Source organism: Ceratotherium simum, chromosome 29 (genome assembly GCF_057802395.1).
Source record: "Ceratotherium simum simum isolate JZ-2026a chromosome 29, ASM5780239v1, whole genome shotgun sequence".
NCBI lineage: Eukaryota > Metazoa > Chordata > Mammalia > Perissodactyla > Rhinocerotidae > Ceratotherium > Ceratotherium simum.
This window is the reverse complement of record NC_141928.1, coordinates 870,695-897,469: the sequence shown is the minus strand read 5'-3', so window position 1 is coordinate 897,469 and position 26,775 is coordinate 870,695. Positions and strand designations below refer to the sequence as shown.

Sequence of the window (26,775 nt, the reverse complement as noted above, 5' to 3'; positions counted from 1 at the left end):
GGAGGAGTCCAAGTCACATGGCCAAGCAGATGGGGTCTCTCCCCCATTTTTGAGCCTTCTGGAGAGGGGAGCCTGCTGTCCCTCCCCCAGAGGCATGGCTTAGGGCCTGTCCACACCCCTGGGTCTCCAGTGGGCAGAGTCAGGCCCCAAAATATCACTGACTATGGGTGAGGACTCGTGCAGGCGCGTGCGCGCACACACACACACAAACTGGCACACGTTCTGTCATGTTAAAAGACACACAAGGCTGCACGCAGCGACACGGACCCCCTCTCACTTCCCCAAACTCAGCTCCCTGCAGGTTCGAGACAGCCAGGTCATTGTCCCAGTGACACCTCCACACACGCGCACACGCACACACTCGCACACAGGCGCTCCCCGCTCGCGCGTTCTGACACACGAACGCAGGCGCACACTCCTGCGCGGGAGGCGCCCCCCTTCGGCTCCGTGTTGGGAAGCGGGGGCGGCGGGAGGGGTAGGAGACATTGGCCCCGCTCGCGGCTCCGCAGCTGCCGCAGTCGCCGCAGCGTCGGGACCCGGACCAGCAAAGCCCAGGAGGAGCCGCCGCCGCGGTGTCCTCTCGGCGCCGGGCGCCCGCAGCAGCGCCGGGACCCGCTTCAGCACCGCGGACAGCGCCAGCCGCGCGGGCCAGCGCGGGCACCGCGCGCCAGGACAGCCCAGCCTGCGAAGCCTCGCGCGCCCCCTTCCCTCCCGCACACGTCCCCGGACTCAGGCTCCCGGGGAAGACGTGGCGCCCCCAGCCTGCGGGATCGGGCGCGCGCAGGACGGCCGGGGCGCCCCGCTGGGGATGCGCCGAGGGCCCCGCATTCGTGCTGCCCGGAGCCGGGGCGCCGCCCGGAGCCCATGAGCACCATGCGCCTGCTGACACTCGCCCTGCTCTTCTCCTGCTCCTTCGCCCGCGCCGCCTGCGACCCCAAGATCGTCAACATCGGCGCTGTGCTGAGCACGCGAAAGCACGAGCAGATGTTCCGCGAGGCCGTGAACCAGGCCAACAAGCGGCACGGCTCCTGGAAGATCCAGCTCAACGCCACCTCCGTCACCCACAAGCCCAACGCCATCCAGATGGCCCTGTCGGTGTGCGAGGACCTCATCTCCAGCCAGGTGCCAGCCCCCCCAGGGCTCCCGCTGCGCGCGCTCTTGCCCCTCCCCCCACCTCCTCCCCACCACCCTGCCTCCTTCACCCTCCATCCCTCCCCTTGTCCCAGTTTCATTCAATCCTCTCCTAGCCCTGTCTCTCCCCTTAAGAGAGGACCCATAAAGCAGCTGGCTCCTTCTGGAGAGGGTTGGTCTCACCAGCAGCCAAACACTAGTACCTGCCAGTTTCCCATCTTGGCCCCCAGACTGGTCACCTGCCGCCGTGGCCAGTCCTCACGAGGGTTCCAGGGCTCCAGACCCTGCCCAGTGTGTGCAGACGTGTGGCAGGCATTTGGCAGTTTGTTCTATCACCGGCTGTCAGTGTGGGGGTGGGCGTTCTGGGCAGGCGGCAGAGGTGCCTGTCCCAGCCTCGTGCACGCACTGCAGAGCTTTAAGCAGGATGGGGCCTGGGGACAGCTTTGTTTCTGCTTCTAGATCACCTCCGTTCATCCCTCCCCTTCCCCCCACCGCGGGTCTGCCTGAGATGGGAAACGACCCAGGTGTCGAAGCAGGGTGTTCTGTAGGGTGGGAGTGGGGACTGTGTGTGTGGGAGGCGTCAGGGCACAGCATGGGAGCCGCTGGCAGCCAGCGCGGCGGGGGAGGACACGACTCCTGGGATTTCGCCTGTCATAGCCATCCGCCTCTGGGCCGCACCGCCTGCTGAATGCCAATGAAGCCGCGGGATCACTGCAATGCAGCCCTTTATGTAAGAGGCGGACAACACTTGGCCAATGCTGCTCACACGCTCACCTGACAGCCACACCACATCCATGGAAGCACATGCTCACACATGCACAAATGTACGGTATATCCGTGTTTGTGCACAGAGATGCATGGACTTACACTAGCACACACTCATGTACATCAGCATTACACAATCAGTTGCACACGCTCACTCACACACACACCTGACCGCACCCACACGCACATCCATGGACACACACACTCATGTGCCACATACTGCTTGGCATACCCAACTGCACATGCAGACATGTGCTCACACACACTGGGCTCAATCATGTGTACACACACACATACAATTACAGACGTGTTGGGGCATGCAGTATACACACACATATCCCAGCACACACTTGTGAACACCTGCATGGTCACATGCGTGCACACACATGCTCGTGCAAACACTAACCAGGTCCTCAGGGTGCAGACTGGAGGTGAGGCCTGGGTGGGAGAGCCAGTCCAACAGCTCCAACTGCAGAAGCCAGAGCTTTGCCCAGAAATCTCCCGCTCTCCACCTCACAAGCCACTCCCATGCCCCAGCCCAGGGCAGCATGGGACAGGACTGGGTGAAGCCTCTGTGGCTGGCAGCTTCCATCACATCTTCCATCTGGGAGGGGGGAGGGACATGAAGGGGTGGAGTCAGGAAGTCCAGGTGGGACCCTTTCTGAGGATCCCTCCTCCAACTCACTCTCAGTTTTTCTGTCTGTCGGCACTGTCCCCTCAGGGAACAGCCAGTGCCGGGAGCAAAGGTGACAGCAGCAGCTGTCACTCACTGAGCACACCCTGCAGGCCAGGCGCTGTGCTAGCACTGTAGCCACCGTCCTCACCATGTGGGGCCAGCGTTTGTAGAAGCAGGTGGGCCCTGTGGCCCTGTGGCCCTGTGGCTCAGAGAGGGGAGGGCAGAGGTGGGACAGACACAGTCCTGCTAATGTGAGGGTGGCATGGAACTGCCAAGCCATCTGCCCCCCGACCCTGTCTCCCTGCCCCCAGGGGCTGAGCCACTGGCTTCAGACCTGCCCACTGGGGCCTTGGTCCTGGCAGAAAGGCTGAGTTGCCCCCCAGCGCTTCCCTTCCCTTTCCTTCCTTGAGGATGTGGTCAGCACTCAAAGTCAGCACTGGGTCTTGTCTACACTGAGCCGAGCTCAGCCCGCCCCTGGAAGACCTCAGTGAAGGGACCCAGGCCTCCGGGCAGCTCCTTGCCCGGCTTCTCCCACTATAGCTCGGTCTGTGGAGCTCAAGGCAGACCTCCTGGAGCTGCCCTCCATCTCTGGAGCAGCAACCTCTGCCCACCTCTGCCCCGGAGAAGGGACAGTGGCTGTCCTGGGTGTGCTGTCAGCGTGACACAGGACCAGGCCTTCTCCCCAGCCCACCCCAGGGCGGCGTGCACAGTTCCAGGACATCACAAGGACAGGCCTTCGCCCTCCCTTTCAGGGTCTCCCTACACACCTCAGGGCAGCCCTCCAGGGTGGGGGGAGTGAGGGGAGGCCCTCACTCCTCCTCAAGCAGGAGAAGCTTGAGGGGGGGGTCTGTCCTCTCCCTGTGTGTCCTCTTGGTCCCTGGAGTATTGCTCTGCCTCTGCCTCTCCCTACGATTTGTTTATAGTCAGAGGGTGGTTATGGGGTCTTGTCCCCCTGCCTCGTGGGTGTGTGCTCCTGGGGCTGTGTTTGTGCCAAAACTGTGCCTTCTGGTCCTCCTACCCACCATCCGCCTGCCGGGTTCAGCCTCTGCTGCTTCTGGATGGCTGGCTCTGGCACAGAGCCTGGCCTGCCCCCACTTGAGCTGACCCTGTCCCCTGTGTCCACAGGTCTACGCCATCCTAGTTAGCCACCCACCTACCCCCAACGACCACTTCACTCCCACCCCCGTCTCCTACACAGCTGGCTTCTATCGCATCCCCGTCCTGGGGCTGACCACCCGCATGTCCATCTACTCAGACAAGGTAAGCCTGACAGCTCAATGGGGACCCAGCCACTCTGCCCCCAAGTTGAGACCCAGGTGGCTGGCTCCTGCAGCCCAGGGCCACCAGCAGTTGCCCAGGGAGGGCGGCGGGCAGGTGCTGTGCCAGGACAGGGCAGGGGCACAGACAGAGGTGCTCGGATCATGGGCTCTGTGCTCAAAGAGCAGCAGGGCAATACATGAGCACACGCATTTGGGCACGCTCACACACTGACACCCATACACACTGATAGTCTCACAGACACACACAAACTCACCCACATTCATGCACATGCACACCTGTATACACACTCACAGCACACAAACAAATCCACACACTCACATCCATGTGTGCACTTACACAAACATTCACACACTCATGTGCTCTTACACACACACTCACATGTATACACACTCACACACACTCAGGTGCACACTCACATAACACTAACATGTTCACCCTCCCCACATACTCATGCTCCATTACACACCCACACTCACTCACACACTTACACCTATGCCCACATACGTGAACAGCCACACACGCCCACGTACTCGGGCAGACGGCCCACTGACAAGTGACAGGCACCAAAAGCAAGCCCCGGAAGCAGCAGAGGTCCCCATGGGCCTGGAGAAGAGACAGACAGGGAGGCTCCCTGGACAACACAACAGGCGGGCTTTGAGGAGCTGGAGAATGGGGGATCCAGGAGGAGGGAAAGCCTGGGAGCCGGGTACCAGGCAGCCATGAAGCTGTGGTTCCCAGCCCCTCCCACCGCAGGCCTGGGGGAAGAGGGCGCCGCGTTAGTGCAGGGTGAGCGAGGAGGCGGCTCACGGCAGGAGGGGCCGGCCTGGCCACCCCTCAGCATCATGTCGAGCTCTCGTGGCCCACAGGCTGGGAATCTGGCTGGAGCGGCAGCTGGAAGAGCCAAGAGGTCACTGGGTTGGTTTTGCAGGATGCTTGCTCCAGGCTACACAGCTCTCCCACAGCGTCTGCCCACAATTCTGGGGAGACCCCTCAGCTGGGGACACACACTGACCACCAAGAGGCTGGGAGGGCTCTCATAGCCTGCTCCTCATCTCCCTCCAGGTCTGGGGCCACCTGCAGACACACCCGGAGGGGCCACTTAGCAGGGGACATCCAGCTTGGTGCCCTAGCTGAGGAGCCAGAGGGCTGGGCCTTGCGGTGGGGGCTTCCTGGGTCTCCCCATCTTCTCCAAATTCATCCTGCCAGGAGCCCAGAGTCCTAGAGAAAGCCGCCTACAGCACAGAGGTCATCCCAGCAAGGCCCAGGGGTGTCAGGGCTGGGTCTGCATGGGGGCGAGGGGAAAGCGAGTCCAGGATGAGGAGTTCTCTGAGAAGGCCCTTGAGGGAGGTCAGTTGGAGACTGGAGCAGCCACTCTTCCTGGGGCTCTGGCAGCCCCAGCGTGCAGCTGAGGAACCCAAACTGCTCAGAGAGGCACTTGGCCCTCAGCTGTGGAGAAACGGGGGACCTCTTCCTGTTCCCTCCAGCCACTGCCTCCTTCACTTCTCTGGGCACCAATCTCCTCATCTGCAAAGGGGAGAAAAGCGCAGGAAAGCAGCCGGAGGAGCCCTCTCCCAGGGCAGAACTCCAGCGCTTCATGTGCCCCAAGCCCAGAGCCCGATCGTGACTCAACTTTCTGGTCCAGCATGAGGGCAAACCTAATGGCCAAACCTCACGGCTCCACCCTGGCTCCACTCATGGTCCCAACCCACAGCCAAGCTGTGCCCAACACATAAACCAGGAAGGCCTGGGTGAGAGCCAGGCCAAGACCCCGACTATAGCCCACCTACAGCTGTGTCGCCAGGTGAATGATGGACAGAGGCAAAGGGGAGTTCCTGCACCTGGGTCCCAAGGCACTGTCCGCAAGCCACATAGAGGGAGCAGGTGAAAAAAGAATCTAGAGGTCTCAGAGGATCGCAAGATCAGTGTGGGTCTGTAGGGACACTAAAGGGACTAGTGTTCACTGGACAGACACAGAACGTGGGCTGAGGAGGGCATAAGCTGCTCCATGCCCAAGTCCTAGCATGCCCCTCTCTGGCGGTCAGTGCACACAGACAAGCAAGGCGAGCCAGCCAGTGACAGCCTCTGGGCTTGGCAAAGAGATGAAATAGCCCGGAGAGTGAAGACTTCCTAACAAATGCTACAGTTATGTAAATTTGGGAAGGACCCTCTGCAGCCCCAGAGGGGATCTTTGAGATGCTGCATGCTGGGAGAACTTTCTGAGTCCAAGCTGTCCAGCAGGGGGTGCTGCCGGGGAGGTGGGGGGCTCACCCCAGGAGCAAGCCCACAGAGACCCCATGTCTCCGTCAGGGTGCTGCTGGCAAACACCCAGCCCCTGTCTCTCAGACTCCATGATGTGCGCGGAGGGAGGAGAAGCCAGTGGTGTGAGGGCAGGGGTGGGAGGAAGCCGGGTCTCCGCCGTCTGGCAAGCGCCCACCGTTGGCATAAGGGGAGGGGTGGGAGGCAGTGGGGACCCCCGTGTCTGGGGTCTGGAAGTGTCCCCCAGCGGTGTCAGGGCAGCGTCGGGGAAAGCCCCGGTCCACCAGCGCTGCCCTCGCCGAGGTCTGGGTGCCTGCGGTCCCTCAGCCTCCGTGTCCCCGCAGAGCATCCACCTGAGCTTCCTGCGCACGGTGCCGCCCTACTCCCACCAGTCGAGCGTCTGGTTCGAGATGATGCGCGTCTACAGCTGGAACCACATCATCCTCCTGGTCAGCGACGATCACGAGGGCCGCGCCGCGCAGAAGCGCCTGGAGACGCTGCTGGAGGAGCGCGAGTCCAAGGTGAGGCCCGGGCGCGGGCGGGCGCCTCGGCGCGGAGCCGGAGCCGAGCAGGAGCCGGAGCAGGAGCCGGAGCAGGAGCCGGGCGAGCGCCCGCCGCTGTGTCTGTGGCCCGTGTGTGAACACCCTTTCTTTCCATCGTGCATGGTCAGCACCACGCGTCTGGCGAGCGCCCGCCCCAGCCTGTCCTCGGCTCATTTCACTCGCTTTTGCCATTAGTCGAAATCTCCTCCGTGTCAGTCCCTGCGGGGCGAGGGCAGGACCACCTGGAGCTCCGCAAACACCCCTCCCGCCCTCCTGGCTGGTCCGCAGGCCCGCACCCCGCCGGACCCTCACTGCCCCGCCCCCACCCCGCAATTCCCGCAGGCCACAGGCCCAGCCCCCGCAGCGGCCTCCCCTAGGACGCCCTCCTCCGCGTGATGGTGACCACGCACCATGCCCATCCCCACAGGACCCGGTCCCCTCCCTCCTGTGACCCACTCCCCGTCCTAACGCTGGCCTTGCCTCCCCCACAGCCCTCCACCTCCCAGCTGCCCATCACCCTCACCAAAGTCCCATCCACGGACATCAGCCACCCCCCACCCCCGCAGCCTGGGGCCTGCCCCCCTCAGGCCTCCGGCTCCCCCACTGTGTCCGGTGCCTTCTTCTCACCTCCCACGGCAGGGCTGGGCTCTGGACTCCTCATGGGGAACAATTAGACTCCTGGCTCTAGGACACACTGACCACCCCATCCCAGCCTGGATACCACTCTATGGGGCTGTGGCAACACTAAAGCAGGGATTTGCTGGGGTCCAAGTGACCCCCATACCCCCCCCCCACCAGCCTGAGGAGGAGCTGGTGCTCATCAGAGGAGGCCCAGGGTTCCGCCTTCACCCAGCTCAGAGCCCTGGGTGCTCAGCACCCAGGCCACAGCCCCTGGGTTGGATGGAGGCCAAGCGGGGCAGAGAGGGAGGGAGGCCCAGGCTGGGGAGGGCCCTGGGAGGCCAGACGGAGGGGGCGGCGGGGAGCATGTTCTATCCATGAAGTCAGAGCTGGCTTCATCAATCTTAGTGCCAACCCGGGGCCCCCCCAAGGTACCACAGGCCCTGAAGAGAGCAGAGGGTACTGGTTGGGGGGTGAAGCCAGAGGGCAGACCCAGAGGGTCCTGGGGGGATCCTGCTGTAGGGGATTGGCCGAGTCTGGGAGGGAGGGCTGGCTACCAGCACTGCAGGGCCCCACCCCTCCCGAGACAGCACCACCCGTGCCCGGCAGGCGTGTCACCTTCTGGCATGCCCACCCATGGCCACACACACTCGCAAGCCCAGTGCACATGCACACATGCTCATCAGTCACACCCCGCACACCCAGCCACGTGTACGCACTCTCACGGGCATGACCATTCCCAAGACAACTTCCTCACACTGCACACCTCTGCCACACACTCAGACCACATGCACCTTCCCAGGCCTTCCCATGGCCAGGCCCAGGCACTCACACGCAGGGACGTGGCCCGTGCGCACACTCACCCCACTAGCTGTCACACACACATGCACACGAGTGCTCAGACGGCACTGGCCCTCACGTCCCCACTCTGGGCTTATGTAGACTAACGCTCCCACGAAGACGTCCACGCGTGCATGTGACCCCTGTGCACGCATGTGCACACAAACTCTTATCACACTCAACTTCTAGCGCACACGTGGGTCGACAGATGTGCGCACACCAGTTTGTGGGAATAGAACACCTGGACCTCTAAGAGAGGGAGAAGGGAGGAGGCAGGGCGGGGGAGGGACATAGGGGACAGGGTGCGGGGAGGGGGTGCTCACCCTCCATTCAGGACTGATGTGGGGTGGGGTGGGTACTGCTGGGGCCATACAGCAGGTGCATGGCAGGGGTGGGGGTGGCAGGTGGGACCCCAAAGGGACACGTTTGGAGTGGACGTGGACAGGGCCTCCCTTTCTCCTGAGTGTGACCGTTTCCAAGAGCACAGCTCCGGGAGGGAGCCTCAGTGGCCCCGCACCCCTCGTCCCCCGGCCCCGCCCAGCCCCGGCCCGCCCCGGCCTAGGTGTTTGCGAGCTCCAGGTCCGGCCCGTCTGCAGACGTCCGAGGAGGTGGTGTGATAGCTTTAGCGCCGTCATTTTCAACCGTTTATAATCTTCTTCTGTGTCTGCATATTTTCTCTGTGCACATTATTCATCAGAGTAAAAAAAGGAACTATGAAAACCTCGACCAACTGTCCTATGACAACAAGCGCGGACCCAAGGTATATATGCATGGACGTGCACGCCACCCACCGACTAGGGAGCCCTGGCCTCGGCGCCTCGGCCACTAGGGCCGCCGTCTGGCCCAGCCGCGCCACAGGCTCGAGCAGTGAGGAGAGTGAGGTCGAGAGGCAGGCAGCCGCAGGCAGGAGTGGGCAGGCGTGGCCGCGTGGGTACCCACGGCCCACCCACCACGGCCTCGGCCTTGGCCTGCGCCCGAGAGGCAGGCGCGGCCACAGGAGGAGCTGCTCTCCGGGAAGTGCATGCAATCTCTGGGACCCCCAGGGTTTCCTCGAGGAACCCAGGAGGGAGCCCACCCACCCAGCTGCCCGCCTGCCTGCCGGGGTCTGGGCCACTCCTGCAGGGGCCTCGGAATCAGGCCCGAGAGGATCTCCCGTGGTTTTGGACAAGTCAGCCCCATCTCCACTCCCGGTTGCATTCCAAAACTCTTTTCTGTTTCCTGTCCGCTGCACGCCTCTTTCTGAGTCTCGGTCCACTTCAGCTTGCATGCTCAGTGCAAAAATGAGGACAGGAGTGAGGTGGAAAGAGAGATGCAGAGAGCAGAGAGCGAGCACAGGAGAGTGAGCAGGCTGAAGAGAGGACGAGCGAGGCCAGGCCAGGCCAGGAGCCAGGAAGGCAAGTGGACAGCACAGGTGGCAGGTGCAGGCCACCGCAGCCCTAGCTAAGCTGCCTCGGGGTTCCTAGCGGCTGCGGCCCGACTCTCACCCTTGAGGCGCTATGTCCCCTGCGCAGGCCGCCTGCTAACACTCCTGCTCACACCACAGGCCGAGAAAGTGCTGCAGTTTGACCCGGGGACCAAGAACGTGACGGCTCTGCTGATGGAGGCGCGGGAACTGGAGGCCCGGGTCATCATCCTCTCTGCCAGGTGAGGCCAGGCCAGGCCCCTCTTCCTACTTCACCCAGCTGTACCTGACCAGGGCCCGGGCACTGTTGGGCTGAATTTGAGCTTCAGCTTCCAAAATGCCCTTGTCAAAGAGAGCCCCTGCCACATATACCTGGTGACCTGGCAAAGGCAACACCATCTGTCTGTCCACCCCTCCCTGGGTCCTTCCCTCCACAGACACCTGCTGCTGCTTGCCCTGAGCTGGGCTTTGGGGACAGGAGATGGATGAACCCCTGCCCTTAGGAAGGCCAACACGATCCAGGCGATAGATGGGGTGACATGGGGCTCTGGGAGCTGGGGTCAGGGAAGGGGCCTGGGGAAGTGATGTGTGGCATGCAGGTGAGTCCAGGTGGGAAGGCCCATGGCAGGGAGAGGGCCCGAGTCATAGCACTGAAGGATGGGAGCAGTTGGAGTAGGCAGCACAAGAGAGGAACCAACTAGGGACCCATGAAAACCAGGCTGCCGCTGAACAGGGCCTGGCCCACACTGTGACCTCTGGCACCAGCCCACAGTAAAATTCCCCCTATTTGCAAATGGCTAAGTTCTCCTGGGAAGGGAAAGGCCAGGCCACTCGGAATAGGAAAAGGAAGAACCCCACCCCATGGGACAGCCAGGAGGGCCTGGGTGGACTGTCTGCCCTGTCCTAGGAGCTCTGCCAGGCTCCAACAGAGTGGAGAAAAACAGCAGGGGTCACCTCGCCCAGAGAACACACCCCAGACGCTGTTGTCCCGCAGGCTGGAAAGAGACGGCAATATTCTGAGTGCCAGGGGAGGTGTCCTTTTGCACATTCAGTCGACAAACCTCAGGCACAGAGCCAAGTAAAGCTCTACCTGGAGAAAGCCCCGCCCAGGGAAGGCCCCGCCCCATAGAAAGCCCAGCCCAGAGAAAGCCCCACACAGAGAAAGCCCCGCCCAGGGACAGCCCCGCCCGAGGGACAGCCCCGCCCCATAGAAAGCCCCGCCCAGAGAAAGCCCCGCCCTGAGGAAAGTCGCGCCCCGGGGAAAGCCCCGCCCCAGGGAATGCTCTGCCCAGGGAATGCCCTGCCCAGGAAAAGCCCGCCTGACCCTCCTTTTATTTCCCTGTTTGTTTACCCTTCCCCTCACTCATTACAGGGCTTGAGAGAGATTCTGTGGATGTGGTGGAATAAGAGGATGGATGAGTGGATGGGTGGACCAATGGACAGACAGATGGGCAAATGGACAGTTGGCTGGTGATCAGAAGTCCCCTTCATCCAGGACAGAGCCACTCAAGGAACCCATTACCCCAAAACATAGGTGTTCAACTGTTGGGCACTTTTACAAAGGACGAGGTCACAGCAAACCAGACCTGCCCAATCCATACATTGTAATCAGAGTGGCCACCAGGACACAGGCCAGAAAGCCACGCATAAAACCATCCCACAGAACTCCGCCATGCTCGGGTCCCAGCAGAGAGGTGGGCACTTTCTTCACTGTTATCTCTCTGGTCAATGAGACCCTGAGCCACATGCTGCAGCCACAGGGAAGCCCCCCAGACATAGGCTGAGGGGGGCTTGCTGTGTGTCGCCAGCCCCCAGGATCAAGGACAGGTTTGCCAGACGTGGCTCCAAGAACATGGTCAGTCCAGGGAAGAGGACGTGGTCATGACATAGTTGCACACACTACACACACACACAGACATGCACACGAACTATGTGCACACCACATGTGTGCATGCACATGAGCACACACCGTATACCGCCACATGTACGTACACATCATACACACAGCACACATGCACACATGTGTGCACGTACCACTCACACACACATGCACAAACCTAAACAAACATGAGCACATGTACACAGGCACACAGCATATTCACAACACTCATACACACACATGTGCACACGCCATGTGTTCAAACACACACCCATACACACACACAAACACCACGTACACACCATACACAACACACGCACATTTGCACACCCATTACATGCAGACCATCTGTGCACACACGCATACACCGTACATACACATGCCTGCACACACTACACATGCACACGCACCATGTACACTCCATACACAACACGTACCAAGCACGCACACACACATACACACAGCATGTACACCCACACGAACACATACACATACTGTATACACATGCACATGCCACATACACACATCCACTTATATGTGTGAGCACCAGATGCGCACCATACACAATTCATGCACATGTTCATACACACATGCACCATATACACACCACAAACATACACACAGACATTCACATGCATACACACACAGGCACACCACCACATACACCACACACACAAATACCACACACACTCTTACACAGACACACGCACACCTATATACATGTGCATACACACTGCACATGCATGTTCTCCACCATGTACATTGCACTCCTGCATACACAGTGCACACATGTACTCAGGCATTTGTACATACACCATATACACAACACACACCACATGCATGCACTAAATCCACACATGTACATACACTGCCCACAAAGGCACAGCCCTCATATCAACCACACCCACCAACACCCCTGTTGAACCCATGCAAGGCCCCTGGACTGTCAGGGCTGGACGGGATCCCTCACCTGACATGCTGAGCTCCATGGAGCAGAGAGGCCAGAGTCTGCAGCGGAGGGCAGACCAGCCAGCCCAGCACGCTCAGCTCCCAGGAGCCCAGGGAGGCAAGGCTGTGCCCTGGGCAGTGGCAGACATAGGTCCCCTTTACCCTGGCACCTCACCTTGGCACACTGCACATAAGGGCTGTTGAGAGCATTTTGCAGAGAGACCTCATGAAACCATTCTTAATTCTTGATCAAGTTTTTACAAAGTGCAGAGAATTTGTTTCCACAACTTTTCATTTTTATGTTCCTGAAATTGTCTTTACTGGGATCGACTATTTCCATAACACAGTTGGATGGATTGATCGGGCTTTTGTCTACAACCGTTCCACTGATACCAATTTACCCGGATATAGGCATAGGTGTGTGCTCATTCCACCCAGTCAAACGTCACAGACCTGAACTGTGTCAGGCAGACGAGCTTCTCTGCCAGGTTTTGTGGGCACTGTTGACAGTGGCACGCTGCGCCCCGACACGCACAGGGTTGGCTTTGCCTGGCGATCTTGGCTGGATGCTCTCGTTTGGGTCACTGGTGTGGCACTGCCTGGAACACCTCTGTTTTGTGTTGCTTACATCCCATGGTAGCGTTGTCACTTAGAGCAAACATTGAAGGTTTGAATTTCTCCATTGGCTAATCCTTGAGAAAATTGGGTGCAGACTCCATAGGGAGCCTAGGGTCACCTTGGTTTCCAGGGTCAGCCATTGTGAGAATAAGCTGACACTCAGCCAAACTGTCCAGCCTCTTTGCACCCCGCTGCCCATGCGTTGGAGAAACAAAGTGCCAGTCGTGGTCCAGGCCCATCTGGGCCCAGTTCCGTCTTGGCAGGGAAAGGAAGGTGGGAGCAGGAGGAGGATCCTCAGTGGCCCCCACAGCCCCACCTTCCCTTCCCTGCTGGGTCCAGGTCCAGGGTCCTTGTCCCAACCATGGCGACCCCAGCTCTAGGGGATCAGGTCCAGAGGACCTCACCGGCAAAGACACCCCAAGAGCTCAGGACCACACGTGTCTGCAAGGCAAAGCCTGTGCTCTGTCCTGCCAGCAGCCCCAGGCCTGGATGGCAGGGGAAGCACAGCTGCTTGTGCAGACTCCAGAAGGGCCACCCCTCTTCTCTCTCCAGCAGCTTCTGCTGCAATGCTCAGCACAGCTCCCAGGCACTGGGTCCCACCAGCACGTGACCATTTCACAGGTTTGGACATGGAGGACCAGAGGGGGTATGGCTTGTCCAGGAAGTCACAGGAGCAGCGGCTCTAGGGTGGACTGTCCAGGCACAGACCTGACTCTGCTACTTACCACTACTTGCGCGCACTGGGTGCCTCAGTTTCCCCTCCTGACACAGGGATAGTACTAACGTATCCCCTCATAGGGATATTGTGAGAATTAAATAAGATAGCCCATGTAAAGCACTTAGAACAGTGGCTGGTACCTGGTAAGCAAGTGACCAATCCGTAACGATCTATCACTGTCTAACTCTGCCCACCAAGGGCTGGGGGCCAGCAATGGAGGCTTGGGAAGCACTGGGGGTCTGGGCCCCACTCCTGTCACTTCCGTGCGGGGTCACCGGGCCCAGGTGCGGGTTGGGGGTGGGGGCTAGCCTGGTGGCCTTTGCGGTGTCTCCGGGCCTCGCTCCAGGCCAGGGGCTGGGGGAGAGGCGGGGGCAGGCCCGCGCTCCAGAGGAGGACCTGAGAACCGGCCGCGGGTGGGGGACGGCTGGAGTCCTGGCCCGTCACCCCGCTCTACCCCACAGCGAGGACGATGCTGCCACCGTGTACCGCGCAGCCGCGATGCTGAACATGACGGGTTCGGGGTACGTGTGGCTGGTGGGGGAGCGCGAGATCTCAGGGAACGCCCTGCGCTACGCTCCGGACGGTGAGTGCTGGGCCTCTGGGGTCCCGCGGACGGGATCCCCCACAGGCTCTAAGCGAAGGGACGTTCGCCCAGGCATCATCGGGCTGCAGCTCATCAACGGCAAGAACGAGTCGGCGCACATCAGCGACGCCGTGGGCGTGGTGGCGCAGGCCGTGCATGAGCTTCTGGAGAAGGAGAACATCACCGACCCGCCGCGGGGCTGCGTGGGCAACACCAACATCTGGAAGACCGGGCCGCTCTTCAAGAGGTGGGTGGGGCCGCTCTCAGAGGTGGACCGGGCCGCCTTCGCGATGGGCGGGCACTCTTAGGAGGTAGAAATAGCCGCTCTTCAGCGGCTGGTCCAGCGCAGCCTGCTGCCCGCATCCTACAGATACAGTCACCATTCCCACTTCTCTCCTCTGCCCCCCCCCGGCCCCCCCCATCTCCCCTCCACTCACACCTCCATCTCTACGGTGATAATCATCCGCCCCATTTTCAACACTGACACCAATGCCTCCAATGCCACTGAAGTCCTGGCCTTCTCCACTGCTCCCACCCCCACTTTTTAACACTGCAGCCAACCCTGAGACCCCACCCCACTCCTCAGGGTGGCTGACAGTCCTTGGGAGGAGGCTTCTACTGCGAGTGGGGACTGGGAGCTTCCAGGGACCCAGGAGGTCAGACAAGGAGCCCAAGGATGGCACCCAAGCCTGTAGAGAACCAGGGCTGGCCAGAGACCAAAGTGGATGGCTGCAGTGGGACAAGAGTTAACTCACAGCACCCTGGACACCATGCCACCAGGGTGGGCAAGCCCAGCCCATCACCAGACAACCCCCCCCAAACTGAGTAGCAAACACTGAGTAGCATGTTGCAGAAACATGGTTCATGGTGCCCACAACAGGAGCACACATACACAACTACGGTACAGGCAGCACATGTGCACACAAGTGTGTGCACGCAGACAGAATCAGAGAGGCACATGGCACAAACACATGTGCCATAGTACATGCATGGGAGTGCACCCCACACAAGGATCACATGTGCACACAGATATGGCCCAATGGGCACACCACACGTGTACACACACACACACGGATGTGCACATGCAGCAAGACAGGACTCAACCCTGCCTCCCCCACTCGCTGGCAAACGGGCCACTGCGTCCTCCCTGGGCTTCTGCCTCCTCATCTGTAAAACAAGAACGGCTGTTGTGAGGATCGAACATCCCAACCTACAGAAAGCCCTGGAAACAGGGTCTGACACCCAGGAGTTGCTGGGCTGCCATAGCTGTGCTGTCCATCTGGTGCAGGCAGACAGGCACACAGCACGAGGGTCTGACATCTGCTGATCTTTCCTTCTTGGGACTGGGGCAGAAGGAGGAGCTTGAGCTGCTCGGGAGGAGAGGGAGAGAGAGCATCCCTGATAAGTCTACTCCAATGTCCTCTCCAGAGTCCTGATGTCTTCCAAGTATGCTGATGGGGTGACCGGCCGCGTGGAGTTCAATGAGGACGGGGACCGGAAGTTCGCAAACTACAGCATCATGAATCTGCAGAACCGCAAGCTGGTGCAAGTGGGCATCTACAATGGCACCCACGTAGGTGGGGGTCATGAGGGGGTGGGGGCTGGGGCCTTAGGGTCCTGGGGCCAAGACCCCTGCGTGGCCACCCTCCATCTCATACTCCCACCCCCAGGTCATCCCCAACGACAGAAAGATCATCTGGCCAGGCGGAGAGACGGAGAAGCCCCCAGGGTACCAGATGTCCACCAGACTGAAGGTGGGGGCCTGCCACCCTGCCCCAGTGTCCACACTCCGGACACTCCAAACCTCTCAGGCCCAGAGAAGGGGACAGTGAGGCGAATGAAAGTGACTAAAGGAGGTGGGGATGGGACCAGCACCTGGCTGCCATCACACACACGTGGCACCGCAGAGGAAGCAGGGAGAGCAGGTGGAGGGAGGAGAGGAAGCTACTGGCCCCTCATCCCATGGACTCTCTCCAGTGCCCCTCCTGACCAGCCCCCCTTAAGTCTGGGGAGGCCGTGTGGGGCAGGACTCCCCTGGGGACGAGCTGAAGGACAGAGAGACAGATGGGTGGTCATTCTGTGAACTTCAGCTCTAGCACTCTCTGTCCTGAGTCCTGGCCCTGGGAATGCCACCTCCACATCCTCATCACTGCTCCAGGTGGTCCTAGCCACCACTCCCCTAGCCTTCTCGGCCTCCTGCCATGACTGAGTCAAGCTGTCCTTTAGACCCTGGCCCCTGCCTTCTCTGTGGCAGCCCATTCCCTCCTTTACTCCCTCCCTGGGCCTCGGGGAGCTCCCTCCCTGGGCTGGCCTTATCCCTCGCAGCTTCTCTTCCTTGGCCTGACTCCTCCCTGCCCCTCTAGGCTCACCCCCGGGCCCCTTTCCCCTCCCTGGGCGATCTACTGAGAGTCCCTCCCCATGCTGACCCACACCAGCACTGGGCCAGGGCCTTCAATCTCCAAAGGCAAGGATTCTAAGTGCAATGTGCCCAGCCAAACTTCTCCCAGTGTCCCCAGGTCCTCAAATGTGTCTTGACTCTGTCTGGTTTCTGAGCCCACCCCCCAGCTGGGGGCCTCTCACCCAGACCTCTTTGTCAGCACCTGCCCACGGGTCACCACTGTTTGGGACAGGCAGAGTGGGCTTTCCCAAAGCCAATGTGGCCTCTCCTCGTGTTGAAAAGTCTGAAAGGAACAGCCAAAACCCGACGGTCAGATGGTCCCATCCAGACTGCGAGATGCAGGTGGCTTCTTTTCCTTTTTTTTTTTTTTTTTTTTTTTGGTCTCAGTGACTTTTTAAAAGCACAAACATATATTGCTTGTGTAATAGAAAAAGATGATGAAAGCGTAAAAAGCAAATAAGCTCCTTGAGGGGCTCCCAGTCCCCTGGGGGAAAAAGCCAAAATGCTGCCCTCAAGGCTGAGGCTCAGGCTGCCTCCCTTAGGCTCACCCTCCCTGAGCCCCCAGTGGAGGGTGCCTCGCACGCGATCAACACCAATATCACCTCCCCTCGGACCCCTGGTCAGCATGCTGTGCTCGGCTCAGCCCCCTCTGCCCCGTATGTGTCCTCCCCACCCTCAGGCTATGGGCCCCTGAAGGATAGGGAGGAGAGAGCCCCAGCATGAGCCCCAAGGAGCCCCTGGACTGAAGAGGCAGGCCATGGAAGAGAGGGCAGCCTCAGCAGGGGAAGAGGGGGGAAGGGTAGATGATCAGATAAGGGTGAGCCAAATGGGTCCCAGGTCCTGTGCAGGCTCCGAGTGTCAGTAGACATGCCCCTGTCCGCATCGGGGGGACATGGGGCAGGCTGTGGGCTGGGACGAAGAGTTTCTCATCTCTGAGAAGTCAGAGAAGGTGTTCAGGCAGACTGGACGTTCCAGCAGGTTCCTCTGATGGAGGGAGTGATGTGTAAGCCCAGACCCCAAGGGAAAGCGGCCAAGAGAAGGGCACAGTGTTTCGGGAGGCCGTGTGCCTTCTGAACGCTGAGGTGGCGTGGGCGGGTCCGGAGAGTCTGGGGCCCCTTCCAAGGGCAGCGGGCAGGTGATGCCGACGGTGTCCGGGGAGATGTGGACTGACTGCCTGAAGCCGAGCGGGGAGGCTCCAGAGAGGGGCAGCGGCGGGAGGTGGGGGAACGTCGGAGATTTGGAGGGGCTCCAGGGGAGAGTGGGCGCTGAGAAGACGACAGCGCCCCGGGTCTGCCGAGGGCTAGTGGTCCAGGCTGGGTCTCCCTCCCCACTAGATCGTGACGATCCACCAGGAGCCCTTCGTGTACGTCAAGCCCACGCTGAGCGACGGCACGTGCAAGGAGGAGTTCACAGTTAACGGGGACCCTGTCAAGAAGGTGATCTGCACCGGGCCCAACGACACGTCTCCAGGCAGCCGTGAGTGCCGGGCGCGGGCGGGGCGTGGCGTGGCGGGGCTGGGGCGCGGGCGACGCCGGGGCAGGAGCAGGGACGCGGGGCGGGACGGGCGAGGGGCGGGGCGGCGCAGCCCGGAGCCCCGCGCTCACCCCCTCCCCACCCCCTAGCGCGCCGCACGGTGCCTCAGTGCTGCTACGGCTTCTGCATCGACCTGCTCATCAAACTGGCGCGGACCATGAACTTCACCTATGAGGTGCACCTGGTGGCCGATGGAAAGTTCGGCACGCAGGAGCGGGTACGGGTGAATCTTGGAGCCGGGTGAATCGGGTCTTGCTAGGGGCAGGGCCCTGGGTGGGCGGGGCCTGCAGGCTGGGGCGGAGCCGGGAGTGGGCGTGATCCATGTTTGGATGGGCGGGGTCTGCGAGCTAGGGCGGGGTCTGGAGTGCGCGACCCCTGAGATGGGCTGGGGCGCGAGCCTGCCGCCGGAGTGGCGCCGACCGTGTCCGCGCCCCCCTCCCCCACGCTGTGTCGCCCACAGGTGAACAACAGCAACAAGAAGGAGTGGAACGGGATGATGGGCGAGCTGCTCAGCGGGCAGGCCGACATGATCGTGGCGCCGCTGACCATCAACAACGAGCGCGCGCAGTACATCGAGTTCTCCAAGCCCTTTAAGTACCAGGGCCTGACCATTCTGGTCAAGAAGGTGGGCAGGGGCGCAGGGGTGGGTCCTGGGAGGGCCCGGGCGGCGCTGACGGCCTGCCCGCCCGCAGGAGATCCCCCGGAGCACGCTGGACTCGTTCATGCAGCCCTTCCAGAGCACTCTGTGGCTGCTGGTGGGGCTGTCTGTGCACGTGGTGGCCGTCATGCTGTACCTGCTGGACCGCTTCAGGTGAGCGCGGCCCGGGGCCCGGACACCTCCACCTGCGGGGCGGGCGGGGAGGGCGCAGCGGGCGAGGGCCAGGGCGGGGCTGCCTCTCCCGCCCTCTCCCGCCCGCCCTCTGTGCCCCGCAGCCCCTTCGGCCGGTTCAAGGTGAACAGCGAGGAGGAGGAGGAGGACGCGCTGACCCTGTCTTCGGCCATGTGGTTCTCCTGGGGCGTCCTGCTCAACTCGGGCATCGGGGAAGGTGAGGCCACGCCCGGGCCCCGTCCCGCGCCGCCCCCGCTCGCCCGCCCGGAGCTCACAGTCTCTGCCTGCAGGCGCCCCCCGAAGCTTCTCGGCGCGCATCCTGGGCATGGTGTGGGCCGGCTTCGCCATGATCATCGTGGCCTCCTACACCGCCAACCTGGCGGCCTTCCTGGTGCTGGACCGGCCCGAGGAGCGCATCACCGGCATCAACGACCCACGGGTGAGGCCGGCGCGGCTGGGGGCGGGGGCGTGAGGTCTGCGGGAGTCTGCCTCGGGCGGGGCCTGGAGCAGCCGCGAGCCCCGCCCTCCACCCGGCAGCTGAGGAACCCCTCGGACAAGTTCATCTACGCGACGGTGAAGCAGAGCTCGGTGGACATCTACTTCCGGCGGCAGGTGGAGCTGAGCACCATGTACCGGCACATGGAGAAGCACAACTACGAGAGCGCGGCCGAGGCCATCCAGGCCGTGCGGGACAAGTGAGGGGCCGGGCCGTGAGGGGCTGGGACCGGGAGGGAGTGCAAATGAGGGGACGGGCCGTGAGGGGCCAGGAACGGAGAGGGGGGACAAGTGAGGGGACCGGGAGGGCCAGGCGGGACAAAAGGGGCCGTCCACCCATTCAGGAAAAGTGAGTGTCCAGGCTGGATGGGAACCACGGGAGGGGGATGGAGGTTTCTTGGCCGGCCGGACGAAGGAACGTAAGCGTGCGTGCGGGAGCGAGGGCAGCCCGACTGTGCAGGGCTCCCGTGACCCCTGCCCCTGCCCCCGCCCGCAGCAAGCTGCATGCCTTCATCTGGGATTCGGCAGTGCTGGAGTTCGAGGCCTCGCAGAAATGCGACCTGGTGACGACGGGCGAGCTGTTCTTCCGCTCGGGCTTCGGCATCGGCATGCGCAAGGACAGCCCCTGGAAGCAGAACGTCTCCCTGTCCATCCTCAAGTGAGTCGGCCTCACTCGCCGTCCCCGCCGTTCCCCACCCCCTCTCCAAGAGCCTCCCCAGCGCCAAACCCCGCCACACAGGTGCTGCCCCACCCAGACTAGGCCCCGCCCGCGCCCGGCCCCGCCCCGGCTCACATGCCCCACCCGCCCCGGGCCCCGCCCCGGCTCGCACGCCCCGCCCACTCCTAGCCCCGCCCCGGCTCACCGCCCCGCCCGCCCAGGTCCCATGAGAACGGCTTCATGGAAGACCTGGACAAGACGTGGGTGCGGTACCAGGAGTGTGACTCGCGCAGCAACGCCCCTGCTACCCTCACCTTCGAAAACATGGCAGGTGGGTCCCCCATCCCCTCAACCCCTGCCAACACTGGGTGGGTTCTCCAGGGTCACGTGCCTGGCCAGCCAACAGCTGAGGCACTGGGTCCTGGCCCACAGGGGTCTTCATGTTGGTGGCGGGGGGCATCGTGGCGGGGATCTTCCTGATCTTCATCGAGATCGCCTACAAGCGGCACAAGGATGCTCGCCGGAAGCAGATGCAGCTGGCCTTCGCAGCAGTGAACGTGTGGCGAAAGAACCTGCAGGTAGGGCAGGCCACCCTCCGAGGCCTGGTGCCCATGGCCCGGCCTGGCCCCGGCCCTCCTCCATCCCTGCAGGCCGAAGCGCTGGCTCTGACTCCCGGGAGCCCACGTGGGCCGGACTGGAGCTAGGAGCCACAGCCAGGGGCAGCGCTGGTGTAGGGCCACCTGCAGGTGACTGCCCACTGCAAAGCCGGCCGAGGGAGGCCACACGCCCTGCTCCAAGCCTCTGCCTGGCCCCTCTGTCTCCAGAGTCGCCCACCGGTGCCCATTCCATAGGAAGGCAAACTGAGGCAGGGTAAGACAGGGACCCACCTGGGTGCAGCACGTGAGTCTGAGATGCATTCTGCCCTCGCCGCCCCACACCCCTCCTTGGCACCCTCCGGGGAGCCCCTCCCTGCTGTCCTGCTGTGTTCTGTGCTGCATAACTCCAGTCTGAATCCGCCAGCCCGCCCCGCCTGGCGCCCCAGGCTGTGTCTGTGGGAATTTGCCGCCAGCGGGAGACAGGCTGCATGTGGGGCAGCCACAGCCCACCTGTGCAGGCCCGCAGGCTCATGCCCCACGGTCCAGTTCTGGTTTGCTCCATCTCTTCTCTTTCTCTGGGTACCTCCCCAGAGCCTGTGTCCTGGGATGAAGCTGGCATGGCAGAGAGGGAGGGCCACGGGGGGACGGGGTTGCTGGAGCCCCCACACCTCTCATCTGCCCACTCTTGCTCTTGGGACCTGGTCGCTGCTCTCACTGGTGGGCACAGGGCCATCCTGACCATCAGACCCAAAGCCAAGGTCCTGGGAGCTGCCTCCATCTATCTATGGCTCCAATTCATCTTGGCACCTACCTTCAGCCCCTCAGCCCCTTCCTGAATCTTGGTGTACCCCTTGGGGGTCAGAATGGCTGGCAGGGCCCACGAGGCAACCCCTTCAGTGCTCGGAGGGCCCCTCCTCCTTGGGACACCTGTAAACCAGGGCCGCCAGGGATCCAGGCGGACCTCTCAGGAAGAGAGCCAGACGGGACCCCCCCCAAGCCCAGCCCTAGCACGAGCAAGGTCAGGCCAGAGACCCGGGCAGGAGCAGAGGCCGCCTGTGCATGTCGTGCTGTCTGTCCATCTGTCCAGCACAGGAAGGCAGGCAGGAGCGAGGGCCCGAGTGGCCGGCCAGGCCGGGCAGCGGCCCCCGAGAAGCAGGCGAGGGCAGGTGTGGCCGCCACCCTTAGCCGTCTAATCACTTATACATATTCATTTTAGGATAGAAAGAGTGGTAGAGCAGAGCCCGACCCTAAAAAGAAAGCCACATTTAGGGCTATCACCTCCACCCTGGCTTCCAGCTTCAAGAGACGTAGGTCCTCCAAAGACACGGTAAGGGGAAGAACGCCCAGTCCCACGTCTCCGACTCTTCTCTCGCCTGCCCTCCATGTCTGTGTCCCGTGCGTCAGGCGTGCCCTCTCCCTCTCCCCGTCATCCCACCCCCACCTCTGACCGCTGTGGCCTTTCATCTCTATTTGCCCAGCACACTAGGTCTTCTCTCTCCGACTCTCTAGACCTCTCTCTCTCGGTCCTTTCTCCCACTGGCCCTTGCTGGATCCTCTTTCCCCATGTGTCTCTGCGTTAGTCTGCCCCCCCATGCCATGACGCCATGCGCCATCTTGAAGCTGTGTCATGTCGTTGGTCGGCCAGTCAGCCTCACCACCTCAGGGTCGTGCCCGGGGTCCCTGGGAGCCCAGAGCCGCCCTGCCCCGGCTCCTCACCCGTTGGGAGGCCACACCACCTCTTTGTTACGTCCGTTTCTCCGGCTTCTCCTGGAGGGGCCCGCCACCCTCTCTCCCTCCCTGCGACGTCCATGAAGGGGTGGCTGTGATGTCCCCTCCGCCCATCTGTCTGGCTGCCAGCCCCGCCACTCAGACACCTGTCTCCTGTGTCTCACCAGAGCCATGCTTGTTGCGTCCCTTCCATGTGGTCTCTGTGTGGGCCGGGGCTGGGGGCCGGGCCTGGCTCCATCTGGGTGGACGGCTGGGGCCTGGAGTTGGAACAGGCCCCCAGCCACATGGGACCATCAGGTGGGGAAATGGGTGGGACCATAGTGGGCGGCCCCCACCCCAGGCCAAGCATGGCCTACTCAGCTGGGGGAATGGAGGCTCCCAGACAGAGGCTCAGGAAGGGGAGGCCTCCACAGAGGAGACCAGAACCTCAGCTCCTGACCCCAGCCCCACCCCACAGGGCCAGTCAGAGCTAGGCCTTCCACCTGAGCCCAGAATTCCTGGCCCTCCTGCCTTGGGCAGCTTGTCACTGCACCAGGTGTGCACACTTGGACCAAAGGCCCCCAAAACGGATCCAGCTTTGCTGGTCCCAAGTGGGGAGGAGGCCACCCAGAGCCAGCACAGCCCTCGCCCCAGCAACCTCACTGCAGTTCAGGGGCAGGTTTGGCCTCCAGCCCCCAGGAAGCTGCATCACCCCTCAGGGGCTTATGCTCCAAGGTGGAAGTGGGATTTGCAGCCCCCCTCTCCTCCCCAGGGCATGGGAAGAGGGGCAGACCTCCAGGACTCAGACAGGGCTTGGCACAGAGCGATCTGAGTCCAGGGTGAAGCCACCAGGATACCCCCAGAGAGGCCCATGAGTCCTGGCTGCTCTGCCTCCCAAGAGGGGCTTGGCACAGGGAGGGTGGGTGGAGAGTGAGTGTCCACGGGCCTGGGAGCACAGGCCTGGGGCTGCCCAGTCCTGGAAAAGTGGGCAGTGCCTGAGCCAGGGGCCCCACCAGGGGTGTGGGAAGAGGAGAGCGAGAACACAGGACCAGAGAGGAGCGGGGGTGGGGCAGGCCAGGGGAGAGGGTATCTCGGCAGAGCTGAGGAGGAGCACAAGTCACACAGGTGATGGGCCACTCTCTGAGGCTGTCACTGAGTCCCGCCCCCACCACCACCACCACCCGGAGCAGACACACACATGCCCCTTAGCTGGTCCAGGTGCAGCTCGGAGACCCTCACAGGGCCTTTCCGGAGACGTGCTCCCAGCAGACTCCTCGCCCGAGCCTCCCTGGGCACCAGGGACCATCCCAGGCCAGCCCTGGTGCCATGTGGTATCTGGGGCTGGCCTTACCCTGCAGGGACGACTCGGGGGACTGCCAGCTGGGGGGGCTGGGCGGGGGAGGGCAGCCCAGCTCCCACTCTGTTTCAGGCTGAGCGCCTGCTTGGGGGGAGGCCTGGGTGGGGGGCTCTCGGGAGGGGTGGGTCGGTCCGGCCGCTGAGATCCTCTGCCCCTGTCCTGTGGCTGGTCCGGGCCAGGGCGGCACTGGGCACTCAGGGCTGGGGTCCCTGGCGGCCGCGGGGCCAGCGGGTATTGATTGTTGGTTCTTATTTATAGAGCACCGGGGGTGGACGCGGCGCTTTGCAAAACCAAAAAGACACAGTGCTGCCGCGACGCGCTATTGAGAGGGAGGAGGGCCAGCTGCAGATGTGTGCCCGTCATAGGGAGAGCTGAGACGCCCTGCCCGCCCTCCTCTGCCCCCCTCCCCCGCAGACAGACAGACAGACGGACGGGACAGCGGCCCGGCCCACGCAGAGTCCCGGAGCACGACGGGGTCAGGGGGAGGAGCGCCCCCCAGCCTCCCCGAGGCCACGCCCGCCTGCCCGCCAGTTGGCCGGCTGGCCGGTCCACCCGTCCCGGACCCGCGCACGCCCCCGAGCGTTGGGCTAACGGGCTGCCTTGTCTGTGTATTTCTATTTTGCAGCAGTACCATCCCACTGATATCACGGGCCCGCTCAACCTCTCAGATCCCTCGGTCAGCACCGTGGTGTGAGGCCCCCGGAGGCGCCCACCTGCCCAGTTAGCCCGGCCAAGGACACTGATGGGTCCTGCTGCTCGGGAAGGCCTGAGGGAAGCCCACCTGCCCGAGACTGCCCACCCTGGGCCTCCCGTCCGTCCGTCCGCCCGCCCTGCTGCCTGGCGGGCAGCCCCTGCTGGACCGAGGCACGGACCAGAGCGGCTGAGGACGGGCCAGAGCTGAGCTGGCTGGGCAGGGCCACAGGGCACTCCGGCAGAGGCAGGGCCCTGGGGTCTCTGAGCAGTGGGGAGAGGGGCCAACCTGGCCCCCAACGGAGGGGCTTGGAGCACAGACTGAAGCCCCATCCTTCCCCAGCCACCACCAGAGCCGCCTGGGGGCCGCAACCCCAGCTGGCTGGGTCACCCCTCCTCCAGCGCCTGCTCCTGGCAGCCTCGGCTCCACCTCTTACCCTCTTCTTACCCTCGCCCCGCCTCCACTTTACCCCATCCTCCGAGCTGGCCCTGCCCTTCCCCGATGGCAGACCCCGACCCCCCGCTGGCAGCCGCCTCCCAGGGGCGCGCTCCGGCTCCCGCTGCCTCCGCCCGACCTTCTCCTCCGGACTCCAGAGGGCCGAGCCTTGTCTTTGCCTCCTCCAGCCTGCAGCCCAGGATGGGCTTCCAGACGCTGGCTCAGGACTGTCCTCAGCCCTGCCCACCACCTTGTACAGGTCCAGCCCTTCCCGTGTCCGAGCGCGTGCCTTCCCCTGCGGCCCATGCGCAGCCGCGCGCTGCCCCTCCGTCCCAGGGCCCGGCGCGCACCGCCCCACGACCCGGTGTGTGCAGTGGTGATGCCTAAAGGAATGTCACGAGAAGTTCGGTCTGTGTTACTTGTTGACGCCTGCAGGGGTGTGAAGGAGGGCAGGGAGTAGAGGGAAGATTCGAGGGCAGCCTCAGGCTTGGGCGGCGGCAGCGGGGCTCCCAGGGTCCTCGGGCGAGGCCGAGCAGGGGCCGGGATCCGGCGGTCTCCTCGGCGGGCGGCGGGCGGCGGCGGCGCGGCGGCGGCGGCAGGCGGTGAGCACGGAGCCCAGCGCCAGGCAGGCGGCCAGGCTGGCGAGGAAGGACAAGGGCCCTAGTGCGTAGACCACGGCCAGGTCCCGCGGGGCGAGTGACTGTGCGCAGTGGCGGAAGGCGGCATCGGGGAAGGCGGTCAAGGGCCTGAGCGTCAGGCTCACCGGCGACACACAGAGCAGCGTCTCGGTCTCTGCGGGACACGGGGTGGCGTCAGGAGGCGGCGGCGGCGGCGTCAGTGGCCGCCCCCGCCCGCCCGCGACCCCAGGGCTCACCTGGCGCGGGCTGTGGGTGCCTGCGCAGCCACATGCAGAGCGGGCGCAGCGCGCAGCTGCAAGCCCAGGGGTTGCCGCGGAGGCGCAGCGCATTGAGAGCGGGCAGGCCGGCCAGAACGCCGGGCGCGAGCGCAGACAGCTCGTTGTCCTGCAGACTGAGCTCGTGCAGCAGCGGGAGCGCGCCCAGCGCCGCAGGCTCCAGGCGCGCTAGCCGGTTGCCGGCCATCGAGAGGTTGCGCAGCGCGCGCAGCGGCGCGAAGGTGCCGGGCGCTAGCGCCTCCAGCTGGTTGGCGCTGAGGTCGAGCTGCTCCAGAGCGCTCAGACCCCAGAAGGCCCGCGGGTGCACCCAGTGCAGCCCATTGCCGCGCAGGTCCAGGTGCAGCAGCGCGCCAGCGCCCACGAAGGCGCCGGGCGGCAGCGCGCGCACACGGTTGTGGTCCAGCAGCAGCGTGCGCACGCTCCGGCTCAGGCCCGCAGGCACGGCAGGCAGCTCGCGCCCCGAGCAGTTGGCCTGACCGCCCGATGCGCACGCGCACGCCTCGGGGCAGTCCCGGGCACCCGGGGTCCCTGAGGGGGCGGCCGCAGTGGGCGCCTGGGCCCAGACTGGCCACGGCGACAGCAGCAGCAGCAACAGCGGCGGCCGCCGCTGCAAGAGAAAAGAGGGACTCCGCATGGGGGCAGCGGTGGGACCCGCGGTGGGAGGCCTGCTGTACGTGCGTCTCCGGAGCCCGTCCGTCCCCGGAGCCGGTCCGTCCCTGCGGCACCCTCACAGATATTAATTCTCCGGCTCGAGGGCCGGCAGTTCCTGTCCCATGGCTGGTCCCGCGCCTAGGGCGGGGGCTGGGCACATAGCCAGCGCCCGGCACGGCCACCCATCTGTCCCAGAGCTCTGGGCTCCTCTTGGCTCTGCGCCAGCAGCGGCGCTGAGGAGACGCCCCCCCTCCT

The 26,775-nt window shown here is 63.2% G+C and overlaps 2 protein-coding genes across 9 annotated transcripts; one reads left to right on the top strand and one right to left on the bottom strand.

Moving 5' to 3' along the window:
- Positions 1-864: 864 nt before the first annotated feature.
- Positions 865-25,500, top strand: GRIN1 (glutamate ionotropic receptor NMDA type subunit 1). 8 transcript variants are annotated; one of them, XM_014782349.2, is made up of 21 exons: positions 865-1,122; positions 3,698-3,832; positions 6,454-6,630; positions 8,807-8,869; positions 9,653-9,753; positions 14,136-14,257; positions 14,330-14,504; positions 15,686-15,830; positions 15,928-16,011; positions 17,990-18,131; positions 18,278-18,405; positions 18,649-18,813; positions 18,881-18,999; positions 19,122-19,234; positions 19,308-19,456; positions 19,555-19,712; positions 20,009-20,170; positions 20,392-20,501; positions 20,603-20,748; positions 21,983-22,093; positions 24,089-25,498. In XM_014782349.2, exons 1-21 carry the CDS (start codon positions 865-867, stop codon positions 24,203-24,205), a joined length of 2,880 nt encoding a protein of 959 aa, XP_014637835.1. In that variant the 3' UTR covers positions 24,206-25,498. The 8 variants fall into 8 exon arrangements, with proteins under 8 accessions (XP_014637835.1, XP_004423734.1, XP_087274846.1 ...); XM_004423677.2 differs by having other exon boundaries at positions 24,456-25,497; XM_087418720.1 differs by lacking the exon at positions 21,983-22,093 and having other exon boundaries at positions 24,089-25,500.
- On the bottom strand, positions 25,194-26,707 carry LRRC26 (leucine rich repeat containing 26). The gene is made up of 2 exons (XM_004423683.3): positions 25,831-26,707; positions 25,194-25,748 (listed from the first exon to the last, which is right to left on the bottom strand). Exons 1-2 carry the CDS (start codon positions 26,501-26,503, stop codon positions 25,438-25,440), a joined length of 984 nt encoding a protein of 327 aa, XP_004423740.1. The 5' UTR covers positions 26,504-26,707; the 3' UTR covers positions 25,194-25,437.
- Between the last annotated feature and the right edge of the window lie 68 nt (positions 26,708-26,775).